Genomic DNA, 17,027 nt, shown 5'->3' on the forward strand with positions numbered 1-17,027 from the left:
CAGAAAAGAGCCTCGGCAGTGAGTGTTGCTGTCACAGAGCATGCATTCAATTGGGGGAAATGGGCAGTAAATAAAAGTGTCACAGAGGATCACCGCTTTTATGCCCTCAGTGACATTTAAGCAAACATTGGAATGAAATGAATGAGGCATGGGAAGACCTTTGTGGACATTCGTGCAGGGGTCACTCATCTGCTCCAGGGACAAGGTGACGCCCGTAGGCAGGAGAGCCTGTGGGTGGGCGGGCCCGTCACTCAGGGCCTGAGATCCTTGCAAAGAACCTCGGTTTTGTTTATGAGGAAAAGGGGTCCTTTGATGACTTTTTGAAGCAGGTGATAAGATCTGTCCTCTATTTTAAAAAATGAGGCTACTGCTAACATGAGAGTCAGGGAGCAGAGCGGAGCCCGGAGGCAGGCATGCGTGGCACATGGGTGATTTGGGTGAACCTGGGATAAGTGGTCAGATTCTGGACAAACCGTGAGGGTCCCCCTGCGTGCCCAAAGACCAGCGGTGTCATGTGACATGGAGAACTCGTGCCCAAATCCGTGCTGTTTCAGCCTCAGCAACAAGTGGACAGTGACAAGGGAACAAAACGACACGGACAGGGCATCCTCTCCTGCTAGTGGAGAACAGCTTGGAGCCGAGACCCGGGAACCAGGGACGCTGCGAGAAGTGGGGCCGAGCACAGCCGGCCTGCGAGTCTTGGAGAATGTTCGCAAGGAAGTCTTTCTTACTTGCTTTGCTTCACCTGCCTGGTTGTCAGCTGCAGTTTTGGATTCGATCCCGCAGACTTCCCTCAGCTCTGGAAGTCATGCTTCTGTCTGTGACAAGCTGGGGACTCCGGTCGTCACCGTCACCGGGGCTCCGGGAGCGATGTAGGTCTCCCCAGCGACTCCTGTTTGTGAGGACACAGCACGTCTTCAGCAGCTCTTCGTGGCTGTGCCCTGCAGCCCCGACCCCATCCCGACCTCGCAGTGCTGGTGGGCAGGGCTCTTCACTGGTTTCTGGGGGGTCCCAGCCGCTTATGGAACTTGCAGCCCAAGTGGCTGACCAGACCGAAAAGGGGAGACAGGCCAGTTAATCTTACCGACCAGGTGGGTGGTACTGTCCTCCCTCGGTGCCCACGGACCCCGTGGCTGGAAAACTCTGAGGAGACTTGAGTCGCTGGTTTGCACGTCCTCAGTGTACTTTAAATCAGCTCTAGGCCCCTCTGACACCTGACACTGCAAATGCTGTGGACTTGTCACTGTACTGCTCAGGGAGCAGCGAGGAGAACAAAGCCTGCGCTCGGCTGCCCCACAGCCGGGAAGCGAGTCGTTACCTTGGTCAGTTTGCAGCAACGTGACGTGGGCAGAAAATGCGACGGTGAGCGTGCAATCCGGGTTCACACGTAGGACAGCTCAGCTGAACCAGTTCCAGGGCCTTTCTGTTTTAGCTCTTCACCAGACGCAAAAACTTTTCCATTTATTTTCACCTATTTTGTAAGCTGTTGCTCTCCAAATTGTCGTATACAAATATTCTCTTACTAGTTTTAATATAATCTGTTCTACATTGTTTGATCAAACAATAAGTTAAATTGTAAAATTATTTATAACTTCAGAAACCTTAATCTTAAAATTAAAATTTATTTTAAAAAATTAAAATTTAAGTCAAAATTTAAAATATACTTATTTAAATAATATTTAAATTTACTTATTAAGATAGTATCCTATTATAAGATAGAGTTTGACATTCTTTTGGGGTCTAGGCCAGGTCAGTATGTTTCACGCAGACACAGTGGTTGAGACGCAGCAAGTGCCGTCCAGACCTGTGTCCTTTGGCACTGAATTACAGGCTGCACGAGTTCATGTCACTCCAGCTGCCATTGTTTCTACACCATTGCAGAAAACTAGCTGCAGAGAACACCGCTCCCTCTTGACGGTGGCACCAGAAAGGCTGTGTTCCGTGTGGAGACAGACGCGGATCGTTAGTAAGAGCCCGGTGCCACTTCGGGGTTACCCATTTGGAGGTGCGCGCAGGAGGGATTGGGCAACACAGCCCAGAGCCGGGCTTAGGGGGCCACCCCCAGCTCTGCCATCACTGCAGGTGGCAGGGGACTCAGCCAGCTCTGGGGTGAGGAGCACGCCAGACACGTGTGCTTGTCGTGCATTGGAAACGAGCTCGTGCTCACAAAGCGCTGTGAAGAGTCTGACACGTAAGGAACGGTCAGTAGTTTTTAATCATTAATCCAAATTGTAAAATTCAGTTGAGTCAGTGAGTGTTCAGACCTGTTAAGAAGAATTATTATCCTTTTATAACATTACCCAGATGTTCATGTGAATCAGTATTTAACCAAAGTCTGGATTTTACGAAGACTAATTAATATGCAAGAAGAAACAAATTATTTCTATTATAACACAATTATGTTACAAGCAGTTACATTTACATAACCTCAGATGATAGCAATTAATTTGACTTGAAAAGGCAAATATAACAGAAATAGAAAACATCTCATTATAGGTTTTTTGCATGTTTGAATATTTATGTGAATTAAAATGCATTCTGCTATATTTCAGTTTTATATTAGATGTAATGGCAGGATTACCACAGAAATAAACTAAAATTACTTTTCGGCTGAAATCCACAAACTCAGCTTAATCTGACCAAAGAGTTAATTTTATTTAGGAGCATTAATTTAAATTTTAAATGAAAATCAAACTTCCATGCTTTCATTTTGTCGACCATTTTACTACTTTTTAATTTGCTTTTTTAAAGACTAAACGTGCCCCCCAAGTGGAAAGCATTTCCAAGGTGTAGCTGGGAAGTCTCCTCAGTCACCTTTGTCACATGTGGCCTGAGTCCCCGTCCCGCCCCTGACGTGGCCTGAGGCCCACAATTTGCAGGTTGCTGTGTCTGACGTTGAGCTTACACTCAGCTGCTGATAACTGCTGTAATGCCCATGTGTTTCTCTGGTCTGGTATTTCTTAAACTCTAACTGTATCTAAACCACAAGAGAATCATTTAAAGTTCTGTGACATTTTTGACCACATGTGGGCACAGAGTCCCAGAGAGCAGTTTCCAGGCTCTCGGCCTCACATGGAAAAGTGCTAGCTCAGTTAGTAGATGGTCATCAGCTGTGACTAGTTGGCCATCAGCTGTAACCGGTTAGCCATTGGCCACTGATATAACTGCCGTAGCTGAGCTAGCAAGCGTGCATTGCAGTTAGCAAGGGGTTGGTTGGTTTGCAGAGAAGCGGATGGTGGATTGCGGATCATGTGGCTCCTGCTTCCTGTGTCTCCAGCCCAGCCGCCAGCGAGACTATAGTGGTGACTCCCCTACCTATGGCTCCATGGGTGTTCCTTTTTGGCCTCACCATGTCCTGTTCTCTTATGTGGGGAGTGGGACTAGAGACCCCGCATGATACCACACTTGAGCTAAATTGTTTCAAGACCATTTCAAGTGACATGTTTGAAAACCTTCATTATTCTAGAAATGATGAGCTGATGGTTCACTGTAAATTGAAAGGTCAGTAGTTCTAGAAGCCAGGCTGTTGCCACAGAGGGGACAGTAAACGGGTGACCAAAGAGGATGGTCCCCATGTGCCCTTGCTGAGGCTCGGGCTGGGCGTCTCTGCCCGTCTGTCTGTCCTTTAGGTGGGTCACAGCTCAGGACCTCAGAATGTCTGTTTCTCACAGCAAAAGGGGAGTGGAGGGGAAGAAGTGAAGAAGAAATCAGCAAGCATTTCCCATCACATTAAGTTAAAAATACTTTCTGCTGCTCAGACTCCTGGCCTGCAGTCAACTGAGGATTTGCACCTTTAAGAGTTTAAATTCGGTCTGTTAATTTTCTCAAAACCTTCAGAAGCTGCGTGTGGGCTTCCTGCTGTTGACCTGGACTGCCGCTGGCGCTTCCATTCCGCTCCCTGGGAATCTGTGAGGGGACGCCGTGAGCGTGCCGCCATATGCGGTGGTTCCTCAGGTCCCATCCCGTCCCACCTGTCCCGGCCACGCACAGCCTTCAGCCACAGCACCCTGTCGGGAAGCCCAGGACGGGCGCCGGGCCTGGGACCTGGCCTCTCCCAGACCCACATCCCAGCCATTCGAGACTCCTTCGTGGCCTGAGCTAAGTTTTAATAAAACAAACTTCCTCTAATCAGGCATGGCTCCGTGCAGACCTGACTCAGACTCGTTTTCAAGTCTGCAGCAGGACTGGCGTCCACCCTCGGGGTGCCTGGGGCTCTGCACCCACCTGCTCTTTCCTGCTGGGCCCTCCTGCCTGACGCCCCCGCCTCCTGGGGCTTCTGACCCTCTCAGGAGTGGAGACCGGGCTGCATGAGCTCCAACAGAAGACATGGCTCCTCTGAAGAAGCTCGTCGGCCCACATCATTCTCAGCCAGGATGAGGGAATCGGCCCCGGGCAGCCTGTTCCTGCCATGGTGCAGGGTCTCGGACACACACGTCACTTCTGAGCAGCACAGAGTGCTTCCCATTTTATGTTTGGAGCCTGGTCAGAAATAGCTCCTGTCCTAACAAGTGATCGGTGCACTTTCACTGGAGGATGAAAAGTACGTGTCGTTTTAAACTATCATTGGACAGATTCAGCGACTTTTCCATAATTACTCACAATTTGTTTTTGTAAAAGCTGGTGCATCTGAAAGCACAGAGACCTTGATTTGGGGCAGGTCCGTGTGGGCAGCAAGGTGAAACCCTGTGATGATAAGAAAACCTTGTCTCTGCATTGTCATTAGGAAGGCAGAGCTTATCCTCGGACACGTCACGTGGCTGGTCACCCACGGTGGTGCTTCCTCGTCTAAATAAGGGTGATGTCGGGCTGCTTCTCTGTCGCCACGAACAGCCTGGTTTTAGACCTCGGCTTATGACTGTGGCTAAAATGCAGAAATACGGAGCTGAAAAGAATATTTTGACAAATAGTGATACAATATTTCTGCTTTACACAAACATTCCAGCTGGGTGACAAACTAATTTTTCTTTATTCTTGAAAGATATGAGTGATCAAAGTATTGCATGTCTGTATCTTGAATCCCTTTTTACTCACTTGTATCTACAGAGGTTCCACTGAGCTTAGTCTGGATGCTCTGAAGCCAGACATTGGCTAACAAGTGCCCAGTGGCCCCTCTGGAGCCCCAGTGGCAACTACAAAACAGAACAAAAACGTGGGGTCACCAGGCTCCACAGGGGGTCCCACAGAGGAAGGGTGTTGGCTGCAGGGACCCTTGGCTGTGGAGGACCCCAGGGCCTGGCCGCGGGCAGCGCTGTGAACAGGTGGAGGTGGGCTGGACCCCATCGTGTGGGCTGGGGCCATGCTCAGAGGTTTAGGTGGGTGGGAGCCACAGGTGGGCTAGGTGTGCGAGTGGGGGGCGGGCGTGCAGTAAGGAGAAGTCAGGTTGACTTCCCATGGAGAACAGACCCCAGGTGGACTCAAGTGGACGGCTCAGCAGGCTGGCCCCAAGTGCCGGGGGCTGGTGTCCGTGCCTGGGGGTGTGGCTGGAGCAGGAGCCGGGAGGAGGGATCCAGGCAGGGACACGGCAAAGGCAGAGACCTGCAGACCTGTGTTTGGAAGGTAGTTCTCTAGTGTGAAGTGATCCGTGTGCTCAGCTGTGTGGGGCTGCCTGGGGCTGTGCTGTCGGCCTTCCCCACACCCACGCACACACTGACGCACACGTGCTCACACACACTCACACGCATCCAGTTGCTGTGAACACTGAGCTAGGTGACTGTCGTCAGGAAGCCTGGGTCCCTGACTTGCTGGTAACAGCCTCCGTTTGTGCCTTGCAGCTGACCGGACAGGAATGCTGTTCACAGGAGACGCCGTCCTACAGGTGAGTGTCTCACCTCAGTCCTGCACTTGGCTGCACGTTTACGTTAAACTTACAGGAATCAGTTATTATCCTCAAAATCCTTAATATGTCGTCTCTTCAGGTTAATGGCATTAATGTAGAAAACGCGACCCACGAAGAAGTGGTAAGTGTTACATTGTATATCTATGTTCTGTTTATCAGATGTTCTTTTATTCTGTCTTTCTCTCTGGAGTTACATTTCCCTGAGTGTATTCATAGACAGCGTTAGAGCTGGACACACCTCAAGAACTTTCATCCCAGCCCAGGAAAAGCAACACACATTCATCCAAGAAAGAAATTTTTGAGTAAATGATGTGTAAACCTTATAAATGGAGCTACTCCAGTATTTGACTGCTACAAAAATACTTTTTAAACCAAATTATCAAATTATATGTCTACTTTCGTATGTGACACAAAGGCCATGATTGAATCAGTGTTAATGAGACATCTGATTGCAATTTTTCAGATTCATAAAGTTTGTAAAAATATTAAATTTGTCAAAGAGTTCATAAATCAGATGGTTCAGCGCTCAGTTTTCAGAGTGACGTGGAGCTTCAGTGAATTCTGAAAGAAAAATGGAGGTGCTGCCGAATACAAAGGCTGCACAAAGCTGACATTACTGTGCACACTGCCTCCTGCTTTGGAAAACGTTTATTACTTGAAAGTGACAAAATTATGTTTATGCCCATATAACATGTATATGGCAACAAACATAATTTTCCTCTTTTTAGTAGACCTGTGTATTTTCATCCACATGGATATATCACAGCAGCCACGGCACAAACTGAAATATACGTAAGATTTTGGGGCAAATTCTGAGACATGTCACCATTCAGAGAAAGATGAAAATTGATCACTGGAAACTCACTCAGGCTGAGATCTGCGTGCAGAGGGCGGCAACACCGGGGAGGAGGTGGCACAGGAGCAGCTGGCCCCCTGGGGGACCCCCACTCCTGTGGTCTGTGTGGAGTGACGGCCACAGCCGATTTGGTCCCTCCAGCTCTCGAGAGGCAGAACTCCATCATCTTCACCTGATGGGAGATGACAGCAGCTTTTCCCTCTTGTTACAAGGAGCATACGTGCTAGGTAGAGAAACAGGATAAAATAAATGGATCAGACAGACGGAAGGTAAATAGATGATTAGGTAGAAGACAGTGAGATAAATAAGATACAGATGATGAACGGGTAGATAACGGGCAGATACGTAGCTGTGAGAGACAGACAGGTGATAGGTAGGAGATGGGTGGCTATATCGATACACAACAATGATAGAAGATAAATAGATAGAAAGGAGGGAGGCAGGCAGGCGATGGAGGGATAGGTCGATAGATGGCAGTGCTAGATGGGTGATAGATAGACAGAGATAGGTAACCACCCGTGAGTTATTCATGAGTTTGAAAATTGTTCATAGAGAGGTGAGTCTCCACCCCGAAGCAGGTTAGAATCACCTGACACCCCACAGAGATTTCAGTAGCTCTTTTCGTTGTAGCACCACTTCTCCCTCACGCCCAGACCTCTAAATGAGTGGGGCTCCAAGTCGTAGGAATGGGAAACAAACTCCTCATGAAGCCATGGGTATGGTTTGTGGGCGAGGTATTCGTGGCAGTGGTAGGCGCCACGCGAGTCTGGCCGCTTTTCCTGCACCACCTTCCGTTGGGACCTGATCTGTGCCCACTCCCCTTGGTGGTGCAGGAGCACGTGTGCAGCTTCCGTGTTTTTATGGGACAGGTGACACTCACGTCTTGGACAGTTATTTTGTGTTGTGACTTCTTGACCGTGGTCAGGCATTCTGACCCTGCCAGAGCCCAGGAACTAGTTAGGAGCTTTTTCAAGAAGAGCACATTTAGTGGCAGGGGTTGATGTAGCTTTATAAGAAAACCCAAAGGGTCTGCACGTGGTTTTCCCATTAGCCTCCTCCGGAAGCTTCCCAGAGGTGGTGGTCTGTCGTGGACACTCCCAGCGCCCTTGCATCTCTGCACCCTGCGCCCCGCGGCTGAGCCCTTGGTGACGCCAGCATGACTGTGCTGCGAAGCCTCCTCAGTGTTGTGACGGGCCATCCAGGGATGGGTTATGTGGTGCGTGGGAAGAGCAGGTGCCCAAGTGTGGTTTTATGTTCCAAGGAGACCCTGGGGCTCGGTTGCCCTCTTAGCTGTTGTGTGCATGAGGTGAAGCGGCTTGTCCTGCAGCCAGGGGACTCACTGGATGTGCCCCGGCCACCAGGCAGCACGAGCTCACCAGGCTGCAGGCTTGTATGTATCTGTGGGGTCGTTGCTCACTCTCTGGCACGTCTGTGTCTTACCACATTGTCCAGGGCACGGCCCCATTTCCCCCCACAGTTGGATCCACATGGTGCCGCCAACGTAGTGAACCACCAGGGTCCTCTGGGATGGAGAAAGGCTGCGCTCCCTGTAGACAAGACCGTGGCAGAGGACAGATGTGGCTGCATGGCCGTGACGCAGGAGAGTAAGGGTGTCCGTTGCCATCTGAAAACATGCTTCTGGTGGCGTCTACTAGTGGCTGGAAACTGCCGCAGGAGGAAGCGCTGGCCATGTCAGTAGTTGTGTCCCAGGTACAAGAGCGCTTCTGCTCTGGGAAGGAGAACACAGCTGGACAGCAGCTGTGAGTGGCGTCCCATCCATTCACACTCGCGGAAAAGCACCGTCGTTGGCCGTCGTTCACGTGCTTCCACCTGCGCCGAACACACAGCTGCTCAGGGACGTGCCGAAACTGCCTCCTCCACTTCTTTCAAGGCTTCCATGCCTGTGCGTTTCAGTTTTCTGTTTTGCAGTTTTAGGGGTTTCCACTGGACCCTTCTTACCAGGAGAGGCCTGACTGCAAAGGTCAGGGAACCAGTGTGGAGAGTCTGCCAGTCAGGGAATGGTCTGGTCAGCCCTCCATTCAGAAAAGGGCACGATAACCACAGGGTGTGTTTCAGGCCGTGGGTCTAGTGTGTGATGGTGCGAGATGAAGGGCGCTCGCCGCCTGGCTGCTCTGCCTGTGGACCAGAGCGGGCGCTGGGGGGCTCTGCTCTGAGCCAGCGTCCGGGAGCCTTCCTTCCATCCTGCATGGTCACGGGGACCGCGGGGCCCTCTGTGGGGGCTGCAGCTCCACAGTGCAGTGATGCCCAGTGATGTCTTGAGAACTGAAGTGTCATTTTAACATTGAAGCTAATATTCGTGGCTTTCTGTGTCATGGTTAATCCAGCTGGCATGTGTTCTGCCAGTGTCGGAAAATTGGTATTTACACTAATCGCTGAATTCTCAGATGATTTTACTCGGTGGCACGTTATGGTCAGAGTACGAGACAGCTGGGTCTTGAGGTTAAATGATGTGTGTGACATGCGGCTAAAACACCGGGGTTCTGTACTTGGGACACACAAGCATTCCCGTTATCCCAGCTTAAGCCTGAATTTTCAGTGTTTCAAATTCAGTGTTGGTGATTAACTCAATTCTTGAGAAACAGGTGAGGCATGTTGGGCTTTCGTTTTATTTCTGTGCCTGGTCCTTTTGTGACAGTAAAGTAGGTTTTTTTTTGTTTTTGTTTTTTTGTTTTTTGTCCCATCGGCAGGTGCATCTTTTGAGAAATGCTGGCGATGAAGTGACCATCACCGTGGAGCATCTCAGGGAAGCACCGTCATTTCTGAAGCTCCCACTGGGTAAGGGGTGACCCCGGGGCCCGCAGCGTGCTCCCTGGCCGCGTCGTGTGTCCATGTGCTTCGTGCCAACAGCTGTACAAGGCCCTCCCTGAGCACGTGTTCAGCAAGGGGACACGAGAGGCCTGGGCGGTGTCCCTAAGACACAGGCTGCACTTTGTAACATCCACAGACATCTTAAAACAACACATCATCCGATGGCCGGTTTTGATTAACTTTCCATTTTCAAGTCAACTCACTGTGGTTGCATCTCCCTGTTCATATGCAGTTATTTAGAAACGGAGTTTGTATTTCAAATGTCCACACTGACTTGAGAACATACGTAAGGAAGACACACCAGTTTGTTTGTGCTTTGACGAGCCTCGCGTGCCTGCGTGCAGAGCTTGTGTCTGGTGCATGTGGAAATGAGAACCCACTACCCATAATAGTTATTCGGACTTTCACTGATTCTCTTCAGCTCATGTTTTTGTAGAATGTATGCATACGGTTACCATCATGGCTGTGATTTGGTGGTGTGGGTCCAGGGCCCGTCTGTCGGGCACGGCCCCTGCCAGTCGCGGCAGGGCTTTGGGCACAGGTCCGGCTCCCTGGGAGCCCACGTTCTGCTGGTGACTCCGCAGGGTCACGTCGCACTGAGCCGTAGAAGCAGGCCCTCCCCCTGGCGGGTGGAGACGTGGGGCCTCCCTCCCACCCCCACGGCACCAGCAGCAGCCCCGGCTCATCACGGCCGTTTCCCTTTCTTCTTCTTCTCGTTCTGTGTCGTGTGAAAGAACGGCTCCCTCTCTCGTCCTGGGCTCACCTTTTGTGCCGTGTTTTCTCTCCTCTTCTGTCGTCCTCAGTTGTCCCTGGCCCAGGTAGAGCCCTTGTAGGGTCCACACTCGACAGAAAAGGTCTTTGAACTCATAGTTCCCTTTCTGCTTTCTTGCTTCCGAATAACTCGGAGCAAATCCATTTCAGTCACCCCGTTTCCCCCGTGAGACAACAGTGGGGTAGCTGTGTTGTCCACTGTTCTTAGAGAAATTGCTGTAGCTTCCATTGCTGTAAAACTACGTCAGCAGGACGCCCCACGTGTCCTGCTTAAAAGACCAGTGTGTCTGCAGTAGGAGCCCCTAGATGGAAGGAAACAGGGACACGGCGAGGTTGTATGTGCAGGAAGGCAAGTTCTCCCACAGTGGTAGGAAGTGGAAAATATTCAAAACCAGGACAAAACACAGAGGAAGACGCAGCACGCATGCACAGCATTCCATCTCAGGATTTTGAGAATGAACTTCCCTGAATGGAGCCAGACACGTATGGGGCTGGACACGCGTCAGGATACCCACCCCCAACCAGTGAGAGGGCTCGGCTGTGGGCACGACGTGACCTGCAGGACGGCAGCAGCCTGTGAGACCTCGCAGAGCTTTGCAGAAGAACACACTAGATTGAGAAAGAGGAGATGCATGTATTTAACAAACGAGCGGGCAATAGCACATGTGATTAATTATCCTGGGGATCGTTTCAGGTCCCACGCAGCTCCTGGTGGCCAGTCGCCCCAGTCCTCACAGGGCACTGAGTGAGGCCAGTGCCGGGTCTGAGTGGCGAGCGGAGGAGGCGGCTGCGCTACAAGAAAACCACAGACTGGGGGCTGCTCTCAGTTGTGCGGCTGGGGGCCGAGGTCAAGGTGCCGACAGCTCCAGGTGGGCTCGGCGCTGAGACTGTGAGCTCTGCCTCCGGGCTTCTCCTCTCAGTGACCTTGACTTGTCCATCAATTCTGTAGACGTCTTTTTCCTTTTATTGGTTCTTGAAAAGCTACAAGTGTTAAAAGCTTCATATCCATAAAAATGTAAGCACAGTGGCTGAAATCCCTGCGTAACTCAGGCAGAGCTTCCTCGGGTGAATTCAGACCATGAAGGCAAAATGGCCTTTGCCTGAGCGGACATCACGCAGCAAATCAGTGCCTGTGTGAGCCAATCATCCTGCCCAGACGTCGTTTTTGGTAAACGCAACAGCGCACGTGAGGCTTCCAGCTCAGTTCCCCGCCAACTGGTGATGGTGTGACCGCCACACGCGTGTGCTGCCCGCCTCCACTCCCCCTCACAGCCCTCCTGCAGGGCTGATGGCACCAGTGCCCAGGGCCCGCACGTGGCAGCCGACCAGGTAGGGCACAGGACGGGAGTTAGGGCCCCAGCTGAAGGGGGGCTCGTTCAGCTCCCGTTCAGTCAAGCTCATTGGGAAACCTGGCCCCAGAAGCACCAGATTTTTCTAACTTATCGAGAAACTCAGAAATCTGGATTTTCACATGGAGTCTTGTTTTTGTCAAGTCAGAACTGTAGGTCAGGTCTGGCTTTGCCCTCCCATTGGCGCCTCCCCTCCCCTAGCGTGACAACTGCCTGGTAATTGGCAACTGAGGGTCTCTCTGGGCCCTGGAGGTGAGGAGGCTGGTCCTCCCATCCGTGCACTGTGGCTTCTACTCCATGTCACATCAGGCGAGGTGGCCACGTGACCACACACGGGGTTGGTGGCCCAGCCCGAGCTGGGCACCGCTTCTCCCAGAGGGACGGGCGTCCTGTCCTCGGCGACTCCTTGGGGGCACTGAGGGCGTTGTGATCTCAGGGGGCTCGTCTTCAGCTCTGTGTGGAACCACCATCTCTGTTTTGTCCCCAGGGTCCCCAGGGCCACCCAGTGCCCACAGCAGCCGGGCCTCGTCACCCCTCTTTGACAGCGGGCTGCACCTGAATGGGAGCTCCAGCCACACAGTAAGCCGGCTTCTGCTTGCATTTCACTTAGGGGACAGCAGGTCACCACAGACTGTTTGGGCAGGGTTAGAAAGCACCCCCCTGCCCAGGGATCAGTGGCCGTTTCAGAGGGGGGCTTCACATGTGGGGTAGGAAGCTGGTTGGGCCATTGCTCTGCTGGCGCCTGTCTGCAGTGGGCTGTGTCCGCTCCCAGTGCGTGCAGCTTAGTGAGCAGGCAGGGCACATCCTTCTGAGGAGCAAGGAGCCCTGCCTCTGACTCCCGGACACTGACCGCAGGCACCACTGGCAGTTCCGGGACGCTCCTGTAAGACCCCCAGGAAAGGGGCACAGCCAGGGGTGGTGTCTGAGTTAATAGAGAGCACCTAGGAGGGTGATGCCTTCTGTCTGCAGTGCACTTTCATCATGCCCAATCTCCACCCTCCCAAGAAACCTGACTTGAGCCAAAGGAAGGCGAGGCTGCGATCAGGGGTCTCCAGACCCCAGGCTTCATTCCGCAGGGAGCCCCCACCCTGTGCAGCCTTCGTCCAGGGGCGGGCCTCCCGCAAGCTGGGTGCAGAAACGTGTCACTAGAAATCGCCCGACTGCACCATCAAAATGGTCAGCTGTGCAACGTGCAGGTGCAGCCCAGAGAAAAGGGCCATGTTTGTACAAGACCTCTTTAAAGTGTCATCCTTCGTCATTTTTAACCTTTAAATAGAGTTCTTCGTACTTGAAAACTGCGTTTAGTATCTCTGTGAGTTAGGAAGCAAAATAATAAGACAACTGCCTAGGAATGCGCAACTCAAATCAGTAATTAGAATATTGTCCCCAGCTTACGCACCTAGTCACGTGTCACTTGTGTGTCCCATTTTCCGGCTTTCCCAGAAGTGAACAGTGTCCTGAATCTTGTGTTTGTCATCCCCTTGATAGAGAACATGGCTGTGTACGTCCCTAAAGGACGCCATTTCCTTTCATTTTGAGCTTTACAAGATACTCTGTCGTAGCCTTCTGGGCTTTACATTGTTACGTGCTATTTATAATGTTTTTAAGACCCACAGGTGGTGGTGTGTGTGGGCCTGACACAAACGTTTTGCTGCCTGGTGTCTGTGTGACTACAGTTGATTGACTGTTAGTTACCAGTGGACATTTGACTTTTGTTCTCTGGCTGGGTTTTGTTTTCCCCAGTTTGTTGTCATTAACATCGGGGCTGCCGTGAACGTGCTTGTCCACGTCTCTGGGCTGTCGGCACAGGTGGACTGTCTGGGTACAGGTGACGACACCCTTGTTCGCACCGTAGATGACACTGGGCACAGCCTCTGTCCCAGTTCTCCTGCCCAGCAGCCCCGGGAAGGCCAGCTGCCCCACGGCTGCCCCACCGCTGTGCACGGGGGTCGGCCCCCAGCTCCTCGGTTATGGAGGCCGTCTCCTTGCTTTTCCTCCCCGTGCTGACCTAGGGTTTCTCCTCTTCTGTGAAAGGTTTTCCTTCCTTAGTTCACTTTTCCTCACTGCTCCATGGAAATTATTGCCATGTGCTTGGAGTTAATATTTTGTTAGTTATGAGCAGAAAATGTGTCCTCACAGTTTACAGCCTGTGCTTTTGTTTTATTTACAGTACCTTTGATAAATAGAATTTCAGTGTAGCCACATGTATCCATTTCTTCCCATCAGAGTTTGTGGTTTTAGGATCTTGTTCAACAAATCCTTTCTTATGCTAAACTCATAAAGATATCTGTTCGTATTTTCTCCTAAATATTTTTAAGGCTTGTTTTTCACTTTGTAAAGCATATGAGATGTCTTTTTGTAAAACATGTGAAAAACTGGGATCCAGACTCATGTTCAGGGTAAGCAGTCATCCGACCTGTTTCTCAGTGACCTGCAGAGCCACTGGGCAACGTAACGTGCAGCCTGGCGCTGCTGAGACCGTCACCGTTTGTCACTATCATACGACACCACCCTGTTTATTAATTACTAGCTATTTATTGTAAGTCTCAGTCCTCTGGAGGCTCAGCCTCTCACCACCTCTTAATTTACTGGATTTTCCATCCTCTCTCTTCTATATTTTTTCTTGTGAATATTAAAAAACTTGGATTAGATCCCACAAAACGACTTTGGGATTTTCATTACAATTGCATGAAATTTACATCTACTGGGGAAATCATCTTTCCTATTTGCGAAAAGGACGTGTGCTCCTTTATTTGGGTCTTCTTCCTTTTTTTTTTTTTTCTTTTCTGATGACTTTCAGCACATTTCACTACTCTCTTCAAAGAGCCCACTTTTGGCTCCACGGACTCATGTACCACCACTGTGTTCGTTTTTGTCCTTTCCTTTCGCTTTCTTTGTGTTTTTGTCCTTATTTTTCACAATCCAGTCTGACAAGCTCTATACTTTGGTTTGAGTTTATTGTGATTGCTGATCTATTTCACTATTTCAGCTTCTAATCAGGGACTTTAAAGTTTTGTCTGTCACCTTTTTCATGTTCCTTTTCCCCTTCTTGGTATAATTATTTTGTTAGTATTTTTCATGTGTCTTTCACGTTCCCTTCTACTGGTTTAAAATTTATGTACTTCATCTCCATTTATTAGAGGTTACCCTTGATATTTTACCATATATACTTTGGTCATAAGATATAAAAATACAATATCTTAACTTCCTCCCACAATAACACACGGACCTTATAATATGAGCCTGAACCATCCCGTCCTGACTTGCTGCTGTGTTTGGAAGCCATTCTTTATTATTATTATTATTAAATTTATTGGGTGGGGTGACATTGGTTAGTAAAATCATATAGGTTTCAAGTGTACAATTCTGTAATATGTCATCTGTATATTGCATTGTGTGTTCACCACCCAGAGTCGGTTCTCCTTCCATCACCATGTATTTGGTCCCCTTTACCCTCATCTCCCACCCCCCTCCCCTCTCAGTCCCTGGCAACCACTAAACTATTGTCTGTGTCTATTGAGTTCCTGTTTCTTTGTCTTATTTCTTTCTTGCTTTCAGTTTTATATCCCACATATCAGTGAAATCATATGGTTCTCTGCTTTTTCTGTCTGACTTATTTCCCTTAGCATAATAATCTCAAGATCCATCCATGTTGTCACAAATATTCCTATATCATCTTTTCTTACCGCCGAATAGTATTCCATTGTGTATATATACCACATCTTCTTTATCCAATCATCTATCGAAGGACACTTTGTTTGTTTCCATGTCTTGGCCACCGTAAATAAAGCTGCAATGAACACTAAAGTACATATATGTTTACAGATAAATGTTTTCAGACTTTTGGGTAGACACCTAGGAGAGGAAATGCTGGGTCATATGGTGATTCTAGTCTTAATTTTTTGAGGAAGCTCCGTACTGTTTTCCATCGTGGCTGCACCAATCTGCATTCCCACCAGCAGTGTGTGAGGTAAGCCACTCTTTAGCCCACATTTCTAGGATTACAGCCTCTGTTTCCCATCACAATGGTTGCATTTAATGCTCCTTCTGACATCTGCTTTCTTTTTCCTGAAGGCTTCTTACTAGAGGTCACAGCCTATTGGCAACTCTGCTTCAGCTTATATTAAAATAGGTTATTTCCTGTAAAACTGGGGACCTGGTTTCCACTGTCTGTGGTTTCTGCTGCTGATGCCAAGAAGCCTCGGTGAAGCCGACTCCCCGGGCGTCTGTCCTGGGGCTTCTCGTGGGGTCCCTGCCGCTAGTGTGTGCGGCTTCCTACGTGGCGACTCCTTCTTTTTCCTGCTTTTGCTGCCGTGTGTTTTCTCAACCTGAGTCGCTCACCGACAGCTCTCCACCCTTGTCCTCGCAGGTCTGCTCTCTCCTGCAGCCTCTCCGGTGTCTCCTCTGGAGCTTAGGCCGCACACGTATTCTGTCAGCTAGAACCTTACTCCGTTTCCTCATTTTCTTCTCCTTGTTGTCCCCTATTCTGGGATTTTTATTTCATTTTTTCCATCTTTGTACAGTATCCTGGCTAAGCCATCCACTGAGTGTTTTGTTTTTTTTAATTATTTTTTTAAAAAAGGAGAGGATATATACAGAGCACAGGCTGCATACCCAGTCATAGTTCAGGAAGGCGAATAGTCTGTGTGGATGGTACACAACTGAGAAAGTCACAAGACAGCGGTCGTGGAGAGGAGCCACCTGAGCCCCCCACCCCCGCATGTTACTTTTCTGGCCTCAGGCCATTAGTGTATGTGCTCAGGCCTCAGTGGGTACAATACTCAGGGGTAGAGTGAATAGCATAATACTTTGTTGTGTTCACCCGTATTCACCATCGTTATCAAAAAAGAAAGATGGAGGAAGAGAAATGCAGACTTTCACAATATGCTGTGCTTATTTAAATGGCTATTTCACCTCCAAAATAAAAGGTCATCACGTTGTTTAAACTCATTGCAGAGAATCTGAATTTCAGACAGTTAGAGAATAACATTAATATGTTATTTTTTAAAAAGATACCAAGACTCAAAATCCATAATACTTACAGAGACGGCCTCCTTGGTTTGGCAGCTGCTCAGTCGATGCTCTAACAGCCCATGTGTCCACACCCTCCCCACTGGGCGTTCTCGTCCGGAGACTGGGGGGCACTATGCCCGGTGCGCAGGGGGCATCACACCGGCAGCACAGTGAGAGTCGCTGGGGACAAGGTCACGGGAGCTCTGCCGTCTGCTTCACTGAAAGGACGGACCTGGGAACACCCTGAGACTCAGAGGATCAGACCGGTTTGCAAGTCTGCGTTTGCGGACTTGCTTATATCACTCCCATTCTCCCAGGACCAGACCTGACAGAGCGAGAACAGAGTGTTGTGGTCCCGGCAGCTTTATAATCA

General features: G+C 49.9%; 1 protein-coding gene across 2 annotated transcripts in view; it reads left to right on the top strand.

Moving 5' to 3' along the window:
• SNTG2 (syntrophin gamma 2) overlaps positions 1-17,027 on the top strand; it is a 155,052-nt gene that overhangs the window by 56,084 nt on the left and 81,941 nt on the right. For both annotated transcript variants that reach the window (XM_074331613.1, XM_074331614.1), the window contains exons 5-8: positions 5,772-5,815; positions 5,916-5,957; positions 9,401-9,488; positions 12,129-12,220. In XM_074331613.1, the coding sequence (XP_074187714.1) occupies positions 5,772-5,815; positions 5,916-5,957; positions 9,401-9,488; positions 12,129-12,220 (266 nt within the window). The remainder of the gene's footprint in view (positions 1-5,771; positions 5,816-5,915; positions 5,958-9,400; positions 9,489-12,128; positions 12,221-17,027) is intronic.

This window comes from Rhinolophus sinicus, linkage group LG05 (genome assembly GCF_036562045.2).
Source record: "Rhinolophus sinicus isolate RSC01 linkage group LG05, ASM3656204v1, whole genome shotgun sequence".
Taxonomy (NCBI): Eukaryota; Metazoa; Chordata; class Mammalia; order Chiroptera; family Rhinolophidae; genus Rhinolophus; species Rhinolophus sinicus.